Raw genomic sequence first — 16581 nt, forward strand, 5'->3', positions numbered from 1 at the left:
TGCCATTAAGAGAGAAGCAGGGTACCGGAGTCCACTGGGCCACTCAGGGCTGTTTGACTGTTCCAGCACAGTCGGCATGTTGCAAATACTCTTGCCTGCGGGGTCAGCACTAAAAGAGCTTAGACCATGGAGGCTAAGCACTTGCTTTATATATTTTCTTATATTTAGCTTTATTCTTAAACATTCATGCTATTGTTTCTCTGCTGGTGGAAGAGAAGGAGGTAGCGATGATACAGTGGACTCTCAGAGAGTAGTAAGATATGAAATTAACCTTGCTAGAGAAATCAGTCTTCACTTTGCAGCTATATTTGTTTTCCTGAGAATAATGAAGTTAACATTATTAGAAATGGCTTAAAGTGTTCGTCTCATCTTAAACTACACTGATTGTTTGCTTGTTTTCTTCTGAAACCTTCTCCCTGCCTCTGCAGTAAAATGAGAGAAGTAGAATTTGTTGAAAAGTGGCTGAAAAAATTCATGAAAGGAACTAAAAATAACCACACTTTTTTCATTGACATTCCACCTGCATTTTGAAAACATTACATGGACTGAGCAGCTGTAGCCCATGCTGGATGATCAGGGAAGTTAGCTCCATACAGCTGCTTACTCCAAAAACAGGCTACCTGGATGCTTGGCTGTGGAGAGACTACCAGGTTGCTCATTCATGGATTTCCTTGCATGCGTCTTCTCTTGCTAAACTTGAGGGCCATAAGTTACAGAGCTGATTAAGTAGGTTGTTCTGCAAGATACCCGAGCAAGCAGTCTGGCTTGTTGCAAAGAAGTTTGCTGCCAATTTAGTCTTGTTCAAATTCATTGGAAACTCCACGTCTGATGATTTCTTTTGGCCCAGATATGTGAGCAAGAATCTTAAGTGAGTACCTGCAAAAAGTAGTAATTGAACTCCTTGGAATATTGCCTTATAAGTCATTATAGTTATTATTACTCAAAAGGATGAGAAAAATCCTTCAATGTGTCTGGGTGCTCAGTGTCAGGAAAAATGAACACTGCTTCCTGACTCTGCAAGGCACGTCATGGAGAGCTTTTGAGAGTTGCTATTCCCAAATTTTAGGAAGGCAAAGAGGCTTTTTCTCCCTCCCTGACTCTGTAACTAGAGTTGCTGGGAAGAGATGGGATTCTAAGAATAGTAGCTTAAACGTGCCTTCCACAAAACAAGCAGAAAGTTATAGGTACTTCACTGAACATTCACTTAGATTTTGTAAGAAAAGAGAAGCAAAAAGGGAAAAGCCAGACTGTCTTTTGGTGATGTGAAAGATAAGCACCCTTGTCATACTATCTCCATGGGATCTTTTGGGTTTGGTTGTTAGACTTGAGCCCTTTCCCTTCTTGCTTTTTCTTCATGTATATAGAATGAAGCACTTTTTTGCCCTTTGATAGTGGAGCAAAGAATTAAGCAAAACCAAAAACCTGCAACTATTCTGGGATGTTGGCAAAGCCCCATGTTTCTTTTCCTTGATTTTTCTTATCTTGCCTACTATGCTCTGTGCCTATTCTCTCCTTGTTTTCCTCAAGCCCTCAGCAGCTGTCTATTTCTAAGATTCTCCCCTCCTGAGTTTAGTGGGGACCTTGAATGTTGAGCTTTGTCTTAAATCTCTCCCCGGTTCTTTGTCCACATGAAGCAGAGCCAACATTTCTTCTTGCTTCCTGGCCCAGGCATGAATTCTGCACGTTGGTAGACATTTGCTTTTGTGGTGAAGGGCTGCCTCTCAACTTGCTTCAGTGTACGTCAAGTCCTTTGCTGCAGCCTGTGTTGGTGAAACCTGCTATGTTCGCTGTATTTAGAAAATCAATTCCTTTATCAGTGAAAAAAAGCTGGCTTAGCTTGGAAACATCAGACTTTACTATATGTTGCAATTTTTTCTATCTTCCTCTTTATCTTTTATAGCTGCTTCCACAGATATTTAGTTTGAAGTTTGAAGATTTTCAGGTCAAACAAGTGGTGTGCAATTGCTTTGGAGCAGTTTTTTCTGTCTAAAATATTGGTGCTGCACTGCTATCCTTTAGTCACCTCATCTCTCCTCCCTCCTCTCCCCACCCCTCCCAGCAGTTTTATTACAAATTTCTGCTGCCAAAATTCACCGTTTACATGCTGGACCTTTAAGAAACCAGGGCATAAGAGTGGTTGTTTCTTGGGCCTCTGCCTCTTCTCCCTATCTCCCAACTTGAGTACACACAGCCTTTTGTATTTGTATTCACCCTGTCTTGTGGTAATTTCCTGTTCAGTACTTTGTTAACATCTTGTCATCTTGCATTGGCTTTCGTGTTCTACTTCATCATTTGTATTGCAAATAGAGGTTATAAGTTATTTTAGCATTATTTAGTGAATGGTTTCAGTCAAGGATTTAGTCTGTTTATATACAGCTGCTATCCTACCCCCAGGGTCATGGATACAGACCTCCCTGACTCAGTTCGGCAGGGTGACTAGTGTGTGTATTGTGTTGCATTTCATTATATTAGGTTTCTAATCCATGTGATTAATTTGTATACCTGCAAAGCCCTGATAACATACAAGTAGCCTCTCTCCAGTTCAGATATTTAGAAATGCAGCGTGCTTCATGAATTTGCTACCAGTGGCTTTTACTTTGGACCTGCATAATTTGCAGTTAACAAATGGCGATCAGCTTCTGCTGACAGCTTAATTTAAAGCATGGTGACACCTCACAGTGGGCAGCTAAATAATGAAATTAGGGCTTTATTTCAGCAAATTAAGGCTTTAGTTCAGCAAATAAAGGTTTACAAGATTTATACACACATTGAGTTTATTGTAATAGGATAGATATACCCCAGAGCTCTGATGGCAATTCCCTAGGCAGCAGCAGGACATAGTTTGCCTGACCTTCTCCTTCTGTCTGCCTTGGATCTGAAGTTCACTGTGAAACTGCACATTCTGCTATTAAGGCTGCCTTCCAGGAGGGCTGAAGCTGTATTTGAGTGTGCTGCCTCTAACTTAAAACTGCTGCACCAGCTTAAACTACTGTATGTCTCCCTTCTTATCCTGTGTGTCTGCAGGGAGGAGTCTTGAGGCTCCAGAGTACTTTTGCACTGGGAACTGAATTTCTTCTTGCGTGCTCAGACCACTTGTCTTCCTTCTTACGTCTTGAGGGAACTGTATCCAGGCAGGACACTCACAGGTGAAGCAGACACAAGAGGCAGTAGATGCCTGGAGCAGTGAGCTTTGTGGGGTCTTCACTGGGAGATCAAAGCCAATCCTGGGATCGGATTATGAGTGCTTGGAAGAAGCTTGCTGTTGAGCCTGTTCCTGATGCCATAGCAACAGACAATAAATTCCCTGCAACCCCCATCTCTCCAGTTGTAAAATGGATTAATGATACACATCTCCTTTAACAACACCCTTTAAGATATAATGATGAAGGGTAGTTTAGCAGAGTCTGAGTCACAGGACCATAAATGTATGGCTTTATTGGATGCACAGTACCATTAGAGAAAAACCGTCAGAGATGGGCTGTGGATCAGCATTTCCATAGAGCCCTGAGTCCTTCCAGGGACTCACTCCATTGAAACTCTAATCTTCTTTAAAAAACATAGGGGTGGAAAAGGGGTTGGGGGAGTGTGAGCGTGAACATGTAATACGAACATTTTCCGAGCAAATTAGGTTGAGTGTGAAAAATTCAGATAATTGACTGGGCACTGGGAGAGAGAGGAGTGCCTAAATAAATGCACTTGGTAGAAGACATGGTGATACATTACTGAAGAGCACAGCTTCTGATGTCTCGTGAGCCCTTCAATGCATTGTTTCTTTTGTCACTTTACTTAAGGGTTTCATGGTTTTTGTCTAATAAAGCCTTCTACCTCCTCATTCTCATTTCCACCCACTGGCTTCTCACTTCTCTCTTCCTGATGACTTTTCAGCTGCTCTTCTACAACTCCCAGTGTTTCTTTGTTGGGTTTTTTTTGCTTTCTTTTGTTGTTTTGTTTCAAATCAGTGGCATGTTAAATGTCTGTAATAGTGAGAGTTGCCATGGAGTCAACAAGCAGCTGCAGTCACTGATGTTAGACAGATTCAGGGTGGAAGAAGAGAGAGCTTCAGCACGAGTTGCAGGGAGAAGACAGGGTTGCACTGAGGTTACTGTGAGCAAGGAGAGCTGGATTCTTCTTCAGGGCAGATGTCTCCGTTAGCAAAAGCAATAGACAGAGGTGGAGGTGCCAACACTGATGAACAGCCACACAGGGAGCTCGACAGGAGAAAGACCATTAGAGTAGCATGTGAGTGAGAGCCCAGAAATTATGGGTTCGTGCTTGGAGGATCTTTTGGCAGCAGTTTAGGGGGAGGTGTAAGTGTAGAAATTGAAACTGAAGCATTCAGAATTGAAGCTGCTGAAGATTTAGATTCTTCTGCCAAGGCAAGTGTTAGTTCAGGTGAGATGGAGCTGGAAAGATTTAAGGTTCATGTTGTCTGTTGTCAGCGTTTTTGAACAGGACTTTCCTTGTTTGTTCTCTTTGTGGTTTGCACATTTAGTTTGTCTAAGGTCTTTCTCACTGGAGGTAAAGATATCAGGCAAATCTGATCCTCAGTTCCTTCTTCTTGACTCTGGGGCAGCTAAAGAGAGTAGCAGGGAGTATAGCCTACCCTCTATCTCTGGCCTAAACTAGTCTCTCTCCCATTTACATTCTGCTTACTGGTTTGCCTTCTAGCCTCTTCTGTCTGGCTGCTCCTGACACACACCAACATAGCTGAGAGCCAGGACAGTGACAAAAAGTCAGGAAGCCTTTCCAGAAATAACTTCGGCTCCTTCTTTAAAGCCTCTTTGTGCAGCCAGGCTATGTGACATGTGTGGACGAGGGGAAGGAGTGGCTTTATGTAAATGAAATTAACCTCTGCCCATCCTTTCTGCTAGTTACCAACTGTAGAGGCTGTAGGTCTTCTTCCCATGTGGCTTGCACTGTTGACATCTTTTCTTAGCATATGCTAAGTTCTGGACTAAAGTTCACTCCCAGGTTTTCTAGGCCAGAATGAGCAGATTGAGATAAAGCACTTGCTCCTTCGCAGGATGACATCACCTCCCATTACACCTGAGCATCAAAGTCTGGAAGAGGTACATGTTCTGACGTTCTCTCTCTGTGGCATTTTATCATGGACTTCAGCTGTATGACCCTGAAGGGCTATGGCTAGTTGCCCTTCCTGTGAAGCCTTTCAGCAGCGATTTGTCTGCCTCTAAAAACCTGGCAATCACGTCACTGCATCCTCGTGCTCTGGTCAGTTAGCTTAGCTGCTGTAGGTCATTGAACAAATCCATTGAACAGATGGATTCCTGAGGTACAAAAACCATCAGGGGACTCTCCATCACTACCCAGGCTCACTGGTGTTACACACTTTAAATCAATTACAGTCAACCCTATCTCAAAGTCTCCAGAGACTACATGATGTGTAATCAGTCTGCAAGGGTTAAATTCCTGCTAGCAGAATTCATTGCTGCACATAGCTATGATTTTCATAAGGTGCAGTTTGGCAGAACTGCAAGAGGGGAATTACAGAGATCAATATGCATCGCAGTCAGAGCATGATAAAAGTTTCAGCCATGGCTTGTTCTGCTGTTCTGCAGAATACTGCAGCCCTCAGCAGTTGAGTCTGGGCCAGCACTTTCAGTGCTACCAAATACTAAGAAAAGGCAGGTGTTGAAACTTCTTTTTTTCTGAGAAAAACATTGGACCACCTTTGTACCTGTGCACTGCCTAGAGATTGAAATAACTTTGTGAAGCCCATGAGCTTTTTCTGAAACACCTTGATTCTTGGCTTGTACTTACATGATAAAGACTGCGGGCCAGACTGCCTGGCTCTTAGATTTCCTCTAAGTATTGTAAAGGGCTGGATAATAATCCTCACTGCATTCCCTGTGATTTGCACAGCGCATCAAAAAGATGCCATTTAAAGCAAGCTGTGCCAAAAAATTGTAAGAGTTTGGCCAGAGCGCTGTATATAAAACAAGATTCATCTCTGGCATAACTTGCTGTTTCACCAGGCTGAAAAGATACCTCCTGCCTTTTTCCCTTGAACTTGCTTGTGCACTGGCTAAAGTAGATGAGGAGCTCCTGCCAGCTGTGGAAAACCATGGATTTAAAATATTAGCAGAGGGATAAAGGAAATAAAGGAGCAGTGTCAGTGCTCTCTCCATTTCCCTTTTAAACACAGACACTTAGCAGGATAAACGAGAGGAAGCCTGTCATGCCAGTAAAAAGGCAGGGGCCAGTCCTGCCATCTAGAACCAGAGGAAGGCTACCTCCTTTGACCACCACTGGCTTCTTAAATCCATGATCACACATCAGTTCATTAATAATGAATAATAATGAACACGTATAAAGAATGGTAATAAACTCAGTCCCCAAAATCGTCTTCACTGTGGTAATGCTCCTTCCTAACGTTGGGGAAGTGTGGAGAGGACAAACGGCTCTGCACTCCTGCAGCCGCTCCAGGCTGCTAGCCAAGGAGAGGGCTCTTCCCATCGGTACCCCAGTGAGGAATCTGTGTCACAGCACAGCCGTGGCAGTCACACTACACCATCTCTGTGAGCGAGGGCTGCTGGCAAGCCCCACTTGACACTCGTACAATTAATCCATTTTTAGTTATGGGTTTTATTTTATGTTACTGTCTGTACAAGTGTCCTGTGTGTAGATGGGCCCCGAATGTTTAGAAAGACCTAACTCTGTTTGTTAGTTGTAGCCTTCTGCTTTCTGTTAGCTGCGTGGTGGTGACAATATCTGCAGAACGATCCTTGATTCTTGCTAATTCATGGTAAAGCATTTTCTGCTGCATTACATTGCTGACTCCCTGATATTTTTTGTTTCTCAGACTATAGCAGTCTTTTTTTCCTCTTTTTTTTTTTTTTTAAACTCAGTACAGATAAGCAGTGAAGTTGTTATAGCCATGGTGGTGCCAGCTCTGAACATTTTATCACAGCTCTCCTAAGATGTTTTCCCTGGAGCTCCAACTCTTAGTCATATTTAAATAGATAGCAATCTCAGCTAATTTATAATTTAAACGACTTTTGCTTACAGAGCTACAGGAGGGAGAAAGCAAAAATATAGGACCCTCAACATTTCCACACCAAAAGTAAATATTTATTTGTTCTAAGATTTTGTGACACTTTAATCCACCTTAGTGATGGGAAGGGGAAAAGGGGAGCTGATTTAGTTTTTCAGGATGTTTGGATTTGGCATTTCTGGAAACCTGCTGTTCTGTTCCTTTGGTATGTACTCAGTATAAGCAAGTAAAAGATCCTCATATATGTTCATAGCAGCTGTAGCAGGTATTGGTAACACTCATGGGGAGTTAGTGGAGGATATGACAACTGCAGTATTGAGCAAGGGATGCTCCACAACCCTGGAAATGTTCCTGCATTCAAATGAATGCTTCCTGCTATAGGATTTGCGGGTATGTGCTCCCAGTGACATGAGCTGAACTGCAACTGTTTGGAAATGTCTGCCAGAGCAAAGCATTAGGATGCTTCCCAAAGGACCTGCCAAATATCGCTACATCAGGATCTTAATTTTCAACATGAGGATGGTGAATAGCCAATATCCAAAAGGTACTTAACACCAGATAGTTATGTTAAGTGCAGTATTGTGTGTCAGCACTTTCAGGTTCAGAGCTGTTATATTACCATTTTTTGTCCCAGATGTGGTAAAAACACATAATCATTTTTAGTAACTCAGGTGCATGACACTTGACACAAAGGCTGTGAGCCTTTGTCATAGTGGTAACTTTACAGGCATAGTATAGGTGCAGAGTTTTCAGTGAAATCTGTAGCTCACAGTTCTGTTCAGAGCCGGAATCACAAAAGTACTTCGGCACTTGCTTATCGTTTTCAGGCTGTTTCTGAGTCTTTGTGGAGTTGCTGAGTTAAGCACCGGTCAGAGTTAAGCATGCAGTCTTCTGTGTCATGCCTTTGATGCAGGACTCTGCTGGAGTCAGCAGGGGCTTTTGCTGGGTAACAACTGCAGGGTTTGGTCCCTTACCTCTCATTATGTCTCTTCCTTTCAAGTACCAAGATTTTTTTTAAACCTGTTTGAATAATCATTATTTTTAACCTTTCCTCACAGGAGTGTTTGCATTTGGACTTTTTGCCACTGACATATTTGTAAATGCTGGCCAGGTTGTGACTGGGAACTTGGCTCCCTACTTCCTGACTGTATGTAAACCCAACTACACTGGAAACGACTGTCGGGCACACCACCAGTTCATAAACAATGGCAACATCTGCACTGGGGATGTGGAGGTGATTGAAAAGGCAAGGAGATCCTTTCCATCCAAACATGCTGCTTTGAGCATCTACTCAGCTTTATATGCCACGGTGAGTGCCAATGATGATTGCTAACTTGTATGAGAGGTTTCTGTATGTGCATCTAGATGGGGTCATTTTTCTTACAATGGGTTTTTGAAGAAAAAGAGGGTTGTTTGGGGCCGGGGGGGGCTTTCTTCTTTATCTGTAGGGGGAAATCCCCTTCTCTCCCTGTTTTACCAGTCCTAGTATAAGCAAATCAAATGTTCATTGCTTTTGAGGCACTGTATGATATGGAGGCATGACATCCTAATCTTGTCTTTGCTGCTGATTTTCTCAGAGGCCTTTGAGTATGCATTCAACCTCTTCTTCTCCCTGCCTCTGTCTCATGAACATTAAAATTAAGTTGATGCTTAAATGGCTCCTGGATCACTACTATTTCTTTTGTTCACATGCCATGGGTTGTTGAACATTTAAAATTTAAATTGTGCCATTTCAATGGGAGGCTGAACTAGGCTGGTTTTTGCTCCCCTTGTTTAGGACCTGAATTCCCCATGCAAAGAAGGTTGTAATACAAGTCAGTGCCAGAATTTTGCTGTTATCACAGAGAAATGGACCCCAGTTGACATCTTGAGATGGTGACACTGCTATACGGTCAGGAAGGAAATTGGGTTTTTTTTATAATCTGGGTTTTATATTTAACCAACTAGGCTCTTTCTTGTCACCTGCCAAAGAAGCTGAGGAGAACCCAAAGCATCACTGTTGTGATCTCTGCAGGCAGAGATTGATCTTGTATGCCTAAAGTAGGGGAGAGAGAAAACAGCTGGCAGCCCTGGCTTCCATACTTACACAAAAATTAGAATGGCATCTAATTAAGTTTTATTGTCTCCCAGAAGTATCACAGGAAGAGATGGCAGTTACTGTACATAGTACATGCTGCTGTACAGTTAGAAACACATGCCTCTAGGTACCTTTCCCAAGGGAAAATGATAGGCTAGAAATACTCCTTAATTCATTAACATTGCTGTCAAAAAAACAAAAAACAGATGATAAAAGCATATGTTGCATATGGGTATCCCAGTTACATCATCTCTAAACAACTGTTACTTCATGCTCTTCTGAGAAAGGTCATGGAAGAGTCAATGACAAGGACACCTACAGATGGTAGTGTTCAACCAGAACATGGAAAATTAAAAGTATTTCACCAGCACAACTGGAGGACCTCTTATTGTAGAGAGAAAGAAGATATCCTTGCTGATCCTTCTGTTTGCCTCTGGAGTGAAAGCAAGGAGAATTGTTTTACAGTCACAACGGGGTCTCTATGGTTGAAAGATATAGCTAATCACTTACATTGACTGTTTAGTAGTGTTTTTTGGATTCTCCAGCTAAGCTCTTGCTAGCAGCATCCACAAGTAATGCTTTCTGTCACATCCATCCGGCTAGAAGACTCTACCTCATCACATCAGATCATGACCTGGCATCTGTTGTTTACGCCTGGGTGCATTGCTTCTTGACTAGATTAGACTGATACAATATACCTGAACATGAAACTTTCAACATTTGGGAAATTCTGAATAGCAGAGAACAGTACAGCAAATCCCTTCTGCAACCCAGGTCCCTGTGACCCCACCAACAATTTCTTCCATTTCTGCATTAACACCTACCAGACTAATCAATGAAATTCAAGGCCTTGGCACTTCGAGCAGCTGCACTGAGCATCTAGGAGACTGTATCGTGTTCTACAGTACACATCATTGTCAAAGGCTCTGCTTCTCTCTTACTGTAGAAATCTCTATGGTAAAGGAAAAGATTGTCTGTAAAGCTTGTAGGACACAGAATTTTGCAGTATTGATATGAAATTGTGAACTTTCCAAGGAAAATAAACTATCACGAAACTCCCCACTTTCTGCTGAAAGGACAAGACAGACTTCTTCCACTCTGCCTTTCTCATCATAGATATAACATACATTCTAAATATATACATATATATGTATGTATGTATGTATGTCTATTTTAAACTTGCAAACAAAAAAGCCTCCTCAACTGTCTATGTTTTTGCCTGTTTGAAAAAGATGGGCGAGGAATTACACACAGGATGAGTGCTACTATCACATATTGCACATTGCTAAATACACTGCTTGAGTGTACTGATAAGAGCACAGCAAAGAAGCTGAATAGATAATTTATGTAGTTAAATCATATAATCTAGTTTATTTTTTAATATTATTTATTCTGGTTTTTTCACAACTTCTTATATTCACTTTCTTCCTCCCTCTCCCACCCATCAAATAACTGGTTTTGACATTTAGAGTTTTGTAAATGAATTTACCCTATAAATAGCATTGTGGGAAATTTTCAAAAACACCTGCTGCGTGTAGGAAATCAAATGTAAGTGACTTTCACTGAAGTTTTGGACTCTTACACAAAGCTTTGAAAACATGCTGTAAGTGAAAGAGTAAACACGTTGTGAGAATCTTAAAAAATATCTTGGCTTTAGGGATGAGGACAATAAAGATCAAACCGTAGTGATCGGGAAGTCTGACCAGAATGGAGAAGCTCTCCCAATTATTTCTGAGCTCAGCATGTGATTTATGGATGAACTGGAGCATACCTTCTGGGAAAACAGTTTGTCTTGTTTTAAAACCTCCTCATGATGGTTTAACAGATTTCCCTTGGCAATCTGTTCGCATGGTTAATTACCTTCATTGCTAAAAATGTTCTCTTTACTACAAGTTTACGTTTTCCTGCTGAGATGTGTGAAACTTCAAATACATTAGATACTTCCCATCTGTAAAAAGGAGAATTCTCCCATGTGGGTAACCCAAAGATCCAGCTTCATCTCATACCTGTAAGAAAACAAGCATGCGTGGTTGTTCTCTGTAGCTAGGGTTTGCAGCCGTCGCAGCAGGACTGCATTGTTACTTTAAACAGGTGATGCTTTTCCTTTGGATGCTGTAAACCGCAGTAGTGGTTTGGTGGGGAATAGGAAAGCAATCCAGCTCCCTATCGCTCGTTTGAATTGGCTTCTGCTAAAAGAAGTGCATAGGATGAAAGGATGGGCAGTAGTTAGTCACACAGTGGCACTTCACAATATTTTTTCCTATTGTTTCCCAAGAAGAACCTTAACGTGAGTTTTGGTGATAGTCAGGTGCAGCTCGACCTACCAGCAAGGACCGGGGCAAGATTGCCGCCTAGTGCTCAGTTGCTAGCTGTCATTTCAAGGCATGTGCTGCAGTCAGATATTAGGTTGGAAAAACAAAGCAAGCAGGAACCTCTCAAGTAGCTTAGTCCCATACCAGTGCTATTACACACCATAATATTCCAGGTCATAATATTCACCTTCAAATGATGTGCGCAGCAGCACATTTAAGGGCAGAAGACTTCAATTCCCCAGGCAGAGGTCTGGCAAATTCAGCTCTTAGAAGTCTAGTACTGCAGTTTCTTGGCAGGTGAAAGTATAATTTTGCCTAGGTATCGGTCCGGAGGCAGTTAGATCTGCCTTTCCCTGGTTGGTTTCTCTGGCCTGTCCCTTTCCCTTCCAGGAGGTAGTTGCTGTGTCCCTTCCCTTCTTCTAGAGTTACGTATTGTACTGGGTTTAAGGCTAACATTTTTAATGCCAGCCAGTGAGGGGAAGCCAGCTGTAGGGACATTTGATGGCCCAGTCAGGGAAAAAAAGAAAAGAAATATGGACAGGGAGAAAGTTAGAGTAAAAAATATGCACAATACAGCAAAATAAAGGAATATATGAAAGGCAATGAACAGAGTGACCTTGAGAATGGATATAATTTCTGTTTCTTGATCCCAAAACTATGTGCTAGACCATAGTGACCTCTGTATACCTGGCTCATGAAGAAAGGGACAGGCATTAAAATACAGTAAAATAATTGCCTGTGGTTGCCAGATAGGTCACGGAGTGCAAAGCGACCTGTGCTGGTAATTGCAATTGGAAGCACCAAGCCAAACCTCCTTCCTTCAGCACAGGCACAGGAAAATCCCGAGGTAGCTTCACCCCAGCCAAGCCATTGCAGTCTTGGCCAGAGACTGGCAGTGTGAGCCAGCGTGGTGTCCTGAGCTGCCGCAGCAGCAACAACGGAGAACAACCCTTGGGTCTCCACCATCCTGCAGAGTCCCGCTCTGATTTCAGCGCTGCCCATGGCAAAGCGCTCAGCAGTGCCCTTCACCAGAAATGAAGTCATCCCAGAGAAGGATGAGGTTTGTGACCTGCAGACAGCACAGAGATCCCAGTTGTGGTGTTATTGCAGATGTAATTAAAACAATAAGGATCTTCCACAGAGTTATTTGTCCAGAAGACTAACAGAACCATATTTCCATTTCTGACAGCTGAAAAAGGGTCAAGAATGGAAATATTTTCAGCTCTGGTTATTTTACTTATTTTTACAACAAAATAACATATTTTTTCTTTACAAATAAAATGGCATCTTTTGATATTAAGCACTGGAAGAGACACTTCCGTGGTTTGTAATCTTTCCATTCCCCAGCAGAACAGGTGTTTGTACTTTCAAAAGATCAGATCTACACTATGTGAATCAGGTGGATTTACCAGCTGATTGGTAATAAGAACCGAATTAATTTTTCAAATGCATCTTCCTGATTCAGTTTCACGTATGGGAGGCAATGTGTCATCTGGAGACATTTCTGGCAAATGTATTTGACATATTTGCTTTGCTTATCAAAGCTTTGGAAATCATGCAGGCATTCATACTTCCTTGCTGAAAAGGATTTTATTGAATTGTTTTGCCATCAGGCTTGCTTTGCTTGATCTTTGTCATTTTGTGGCTCTGGAATTAATGACTGGCTCCTAATTGTGACCCACATGGTTTTACTCTCTCTGTCAAAATGCATTTAAAATGAAATACAAACTGCCAAAAACGTGGGGTTCATTAAAAAATATTCAGAGCACAGTGAAACTTCATGCTCTGGAATTACATTTTCAGAATCAACTTTGTTTTGAAAGAAATCTCTCTCATATTCTGTGTTTCTTTTCATCTTGCAGAGAAAATGTCTGGAATGGTTTCTCGTAACGTTCTCTGTTTCTTAACCTTAACACCACTTAGGAAACTGGAGCAGCTAGTTCATATGGATGCTAGGCACTCCATCATGTGCACATTACAGTTTTTGCAGGAGTATAAACATAAATTCTGGACTCCCTTTGTAAACATCTAGTCAGGTACCTTCAGAGTGCATGTTTACTAGCATATGAGCAAGTATTTGCACAAGTTAGGAAGTCAGTAAAACAGCCTGTACGTACCTGCTCAGAAAAAGTCCAGTATGTAAATGCAGTTGATGGGATATTTGACATCCTGAAACAGCATTTAACAGTATCCATTTTGTTCTCTTAAAAGTGTTCTCTGAATTACCTTAAACCTCTTCTTCCATTTCACAATGCTTTTTTTTAATGAATCATGGGTTTTGTCACATCCTTGCTGATTTCAGATTTGTCTGGGTGGAAAAAGATGCGTTTCTGGCAGAGCCTCTTTTCATTTTTGGCTTGCCCTTTGTTTCAGATGTACATCACAAGCACAATTAAAACAAAGAGTAGCAGGCTAGCCAAACCTGTGCTGTGTCTGGGTACCCTGTGTGCTGCATTCCTCACCGGGCTAAATAGAGTTTCCGAGTATCGAAACCACTGTTCGGATGTGATCGCAGGCTTCATCTTGGGGAGTGCTGTAGCCTTGTTTCTGGTAAGCCCATCAGTCCTTCTGCATTCCTTTTAAAAATACCTCAGTTAAAAAAATTACTGTTCTCTTGTGGCCTGTTGCAGCTGATTAATCCAGTTGCTAAGAACTAATTCTAGCCCCATCTAATTAAAGGTATCATCAGAGAAAATCCTAATATGAAATCAGGTTGATACTAATTAATAAGGCTAATATGATGACATTTGTGCATTGTCTATATTTCAAGATTATTTTGATTACTGTGCATGTCCTTACTTGACCTGTCCTGGAAAATGCTTTAAAGATGGTGTAGATTTCAAGTAATGTCAAAAATGCTTGAGACTTCTCTGACACCCCTGTGTTGCAAAACCCCACTCTCTGCCTGGTATCTGGCAAAAAATGTAGGATACAGGATGTTATCTGGAGCTCTAAGCAGTGATCCTGGTTCCCCGTTTTGTTTCAGACCATAAAAGAAGTGCAATAGAAAGGAAGGTCAGGACAAACTCCCTGGGAGACAAAACTACCTCCCTTTGCAGCATTTGGAGTTGATCTGAAATTGTTCACCATCTCATAGGACAACCAAATGTATTAAAATATATCAAAGGCCTTCCCACAGAATCTAGGAGCAGCATCTCTCTGGACTTTGAATGTTACTTGCTCCCCTGTTGGCTGTGTGGTTTAAGTGTTTTGTTTGGTGAGAGATCTCTTGCTGAGGATTTGCCCACACAGCAGTCAAGGTGATCCTCACTATTACCAAGAAATGTGCCTGGTTCCATTTAATCAAAATATGCTTCAAAACTATCCACTGCATAGCAACAGACACTTTATCCCTGTAATCAGGAGAGATTAGGTTTCAAAGTTCCCTTAAGTCTAGGTTGTCTTGTCACTGATTTTTTTTCTATTCTGTACTTAAAAAAAAAAACAAACCAAACCTTCACTTATCATTTATTCCTGTGTTCCCTTTAAATAAAAAGATATCTGCAACCTCTGACCTGAATCTCCAAACTCCAAAAAAGTAGTTTGTCTGATTCCCACGGGGAAAGGCAGTTTAAATCTAGCTCATGCAATATAAGAGGCAGTCACCCCATGTATCTGGTCAGGACAATCTACGTGCCCCCAGTTCCTGTTTCTGGCAGTGACAGCCTGCTCCTAGCCACATTTTGGCCCTGCAGACCTTCTGCCAGCCTGCAAGTGTCACCAGCCCAATTGCAGAGTGGTGGAAGGGGTCTCCCCGGAGCTTGGAGGGGAGGGGTGCGGTGAGATTCCTGCTGCTGGCACAAGGCTCACCCAGGCTGCAGCCTGCTCCTTGCTCAGGTCTAAAGAGCAACGAAGAGGAAGAGCCAGCAAGGAGCTGGCTGCAGGAATCGCTCTGACAGCAGATGCGTCAGCTCCTGTATGTCTTTTTTTCCACTGTGCTCCCAAGCCCCAACCTGCCATGCGTGTTTGCTCTTATTAGCATCACCATGTGGGTGCAGTAAGTCTGGTCATGCACAAGGGAAGGGCTTGTAGGATAAACACCACAGCAGCTGTGGTGGACGTATGCAGGAATGGTGCTAAATGAGCTTGATGTCATCCAGATGTGAGGTAGATTAGCCATCCAGTGAGCTGTTTTCACTGTTTGTAAATGACAGTCAGTCTGAAGGGAATATTTGGCCAATAAAATGCATCATCAGGGTAGCCCATGGTTGTGTGATGATAAAGCAGACATGGGAGTCTCTGCTGTATAAAACATAAAAAGGCTGAGAATGGTTCATCACCTCAGATTACAGGCCAGATGAACCCATTTACCAAGGTAGTCCACCACAGCCAACTATATCAGTAAATGCGCTGTAGCCCAAGGCTGAGAGAGGTAATGCTTTGAACCAAAACCCAGGTTAAGTTCTTTGCAAAAACTGGCAGTCGTAAGACCTCTGATGATAATTCCTGTGAGCTTTCCTGGAGATAGAACAACCTGACCTCACTTTTCTTTTTTTTCTGTATCACACAGGGGATATGTGTCGTCCATAACTTTAAAGGCACTCACGGAGCTCCTTCTAAACCGAAGCCTGAAGACCCACGAGGAATGCCTCTAATGGCTTTTCCAAGAGTGGAAAGTCCTCTGGAGACATTGAGTGCACAGGTACTGTAAATCCTCTCACCCAGACCATCACCAAGCACATCTTCTGTTATGGCAGAGTAAAAACTAGTTGCATACGTAACTACACAGGCAGCTGGTTTTATTCCTAACATTAAGCCCATTGAACAGAGTGAATTTGTATCAGGGAAGAATTTGGTTTAAGCCATTTATCCCTTAAACTACCAAATAATGTAGATCTTCTGCCCCTGTGCACATCCAAAGCTAAAGCAGTAGGATTTCACATGCCTCTGCATATCATTTGTGATAACAAACTTTTGCTTAGAAGAATAGAAAACCGAGAGAAAAGTAAAGATAATTCTGTCTAATTACACTTTGGAATGCTTGTGGGATGTCTTAAGGATTTACTCTAATGTTTGTAATCCTGAGGCTAAACTATGCTGTCCAGAAAAATATTATAGAGATTAGTTTTTTATCCGTATTACTGTTCAGTATCTTCTATAAGAAGAAGTAATCATATACTGTTTTCTATCTCTAAGTCATCAGAAAAGAAGTTAATAGCATTCTTTCAAGATTGCAAAAA

The 16581-nt window shown here is 42.0% G+C and overlaps 1 protein-coding gene across 4 annotated transcripts in view; it reads left to right on the forward strand.

Moving 5' to 3' along the window:
* PLPPR1 (phospholipid phosphatase related 1) overlaps window positions 1-16581 on the forward strand; it is a 134724-nt gene that overhangs the window by 115131 nt on the left and 3012 nt on the right. For all 4 annotated transcript variants that reach the window (XM_072860639.1, XM_072860637.1, XM_072860636.1 and 1 more), the window contains 3 exons: window positions 8071-8321; window positions 13775-13951; window positions 15912-16043. In XM_072860639.1, the coding sequence (XP_072716740.1) occupies window positions 8071-8321; window positions 13775-13951; window positions 15912-16043 (560 nt within the window). The remainder of the gene's footprint in view (window positions 1-8070; window positions 8322-13774; window positions 13952-15911; window positions 16044-16581) is intronic.

The sequence above is a fragment of the Ciconia boyciana genome, chromosome 4, assembly GCF_034638445.1.
Source record: "Ciconia boyciana chromosome 4, ASM3463844v1, whole genome shotgun sequence".
Taxonomy (NCBI): Eukaryota; Metazoa; Chordata; class Aves; order Ciconiiformes; family Ciconiidae; genus Ciconia; species Ciconia boyciana.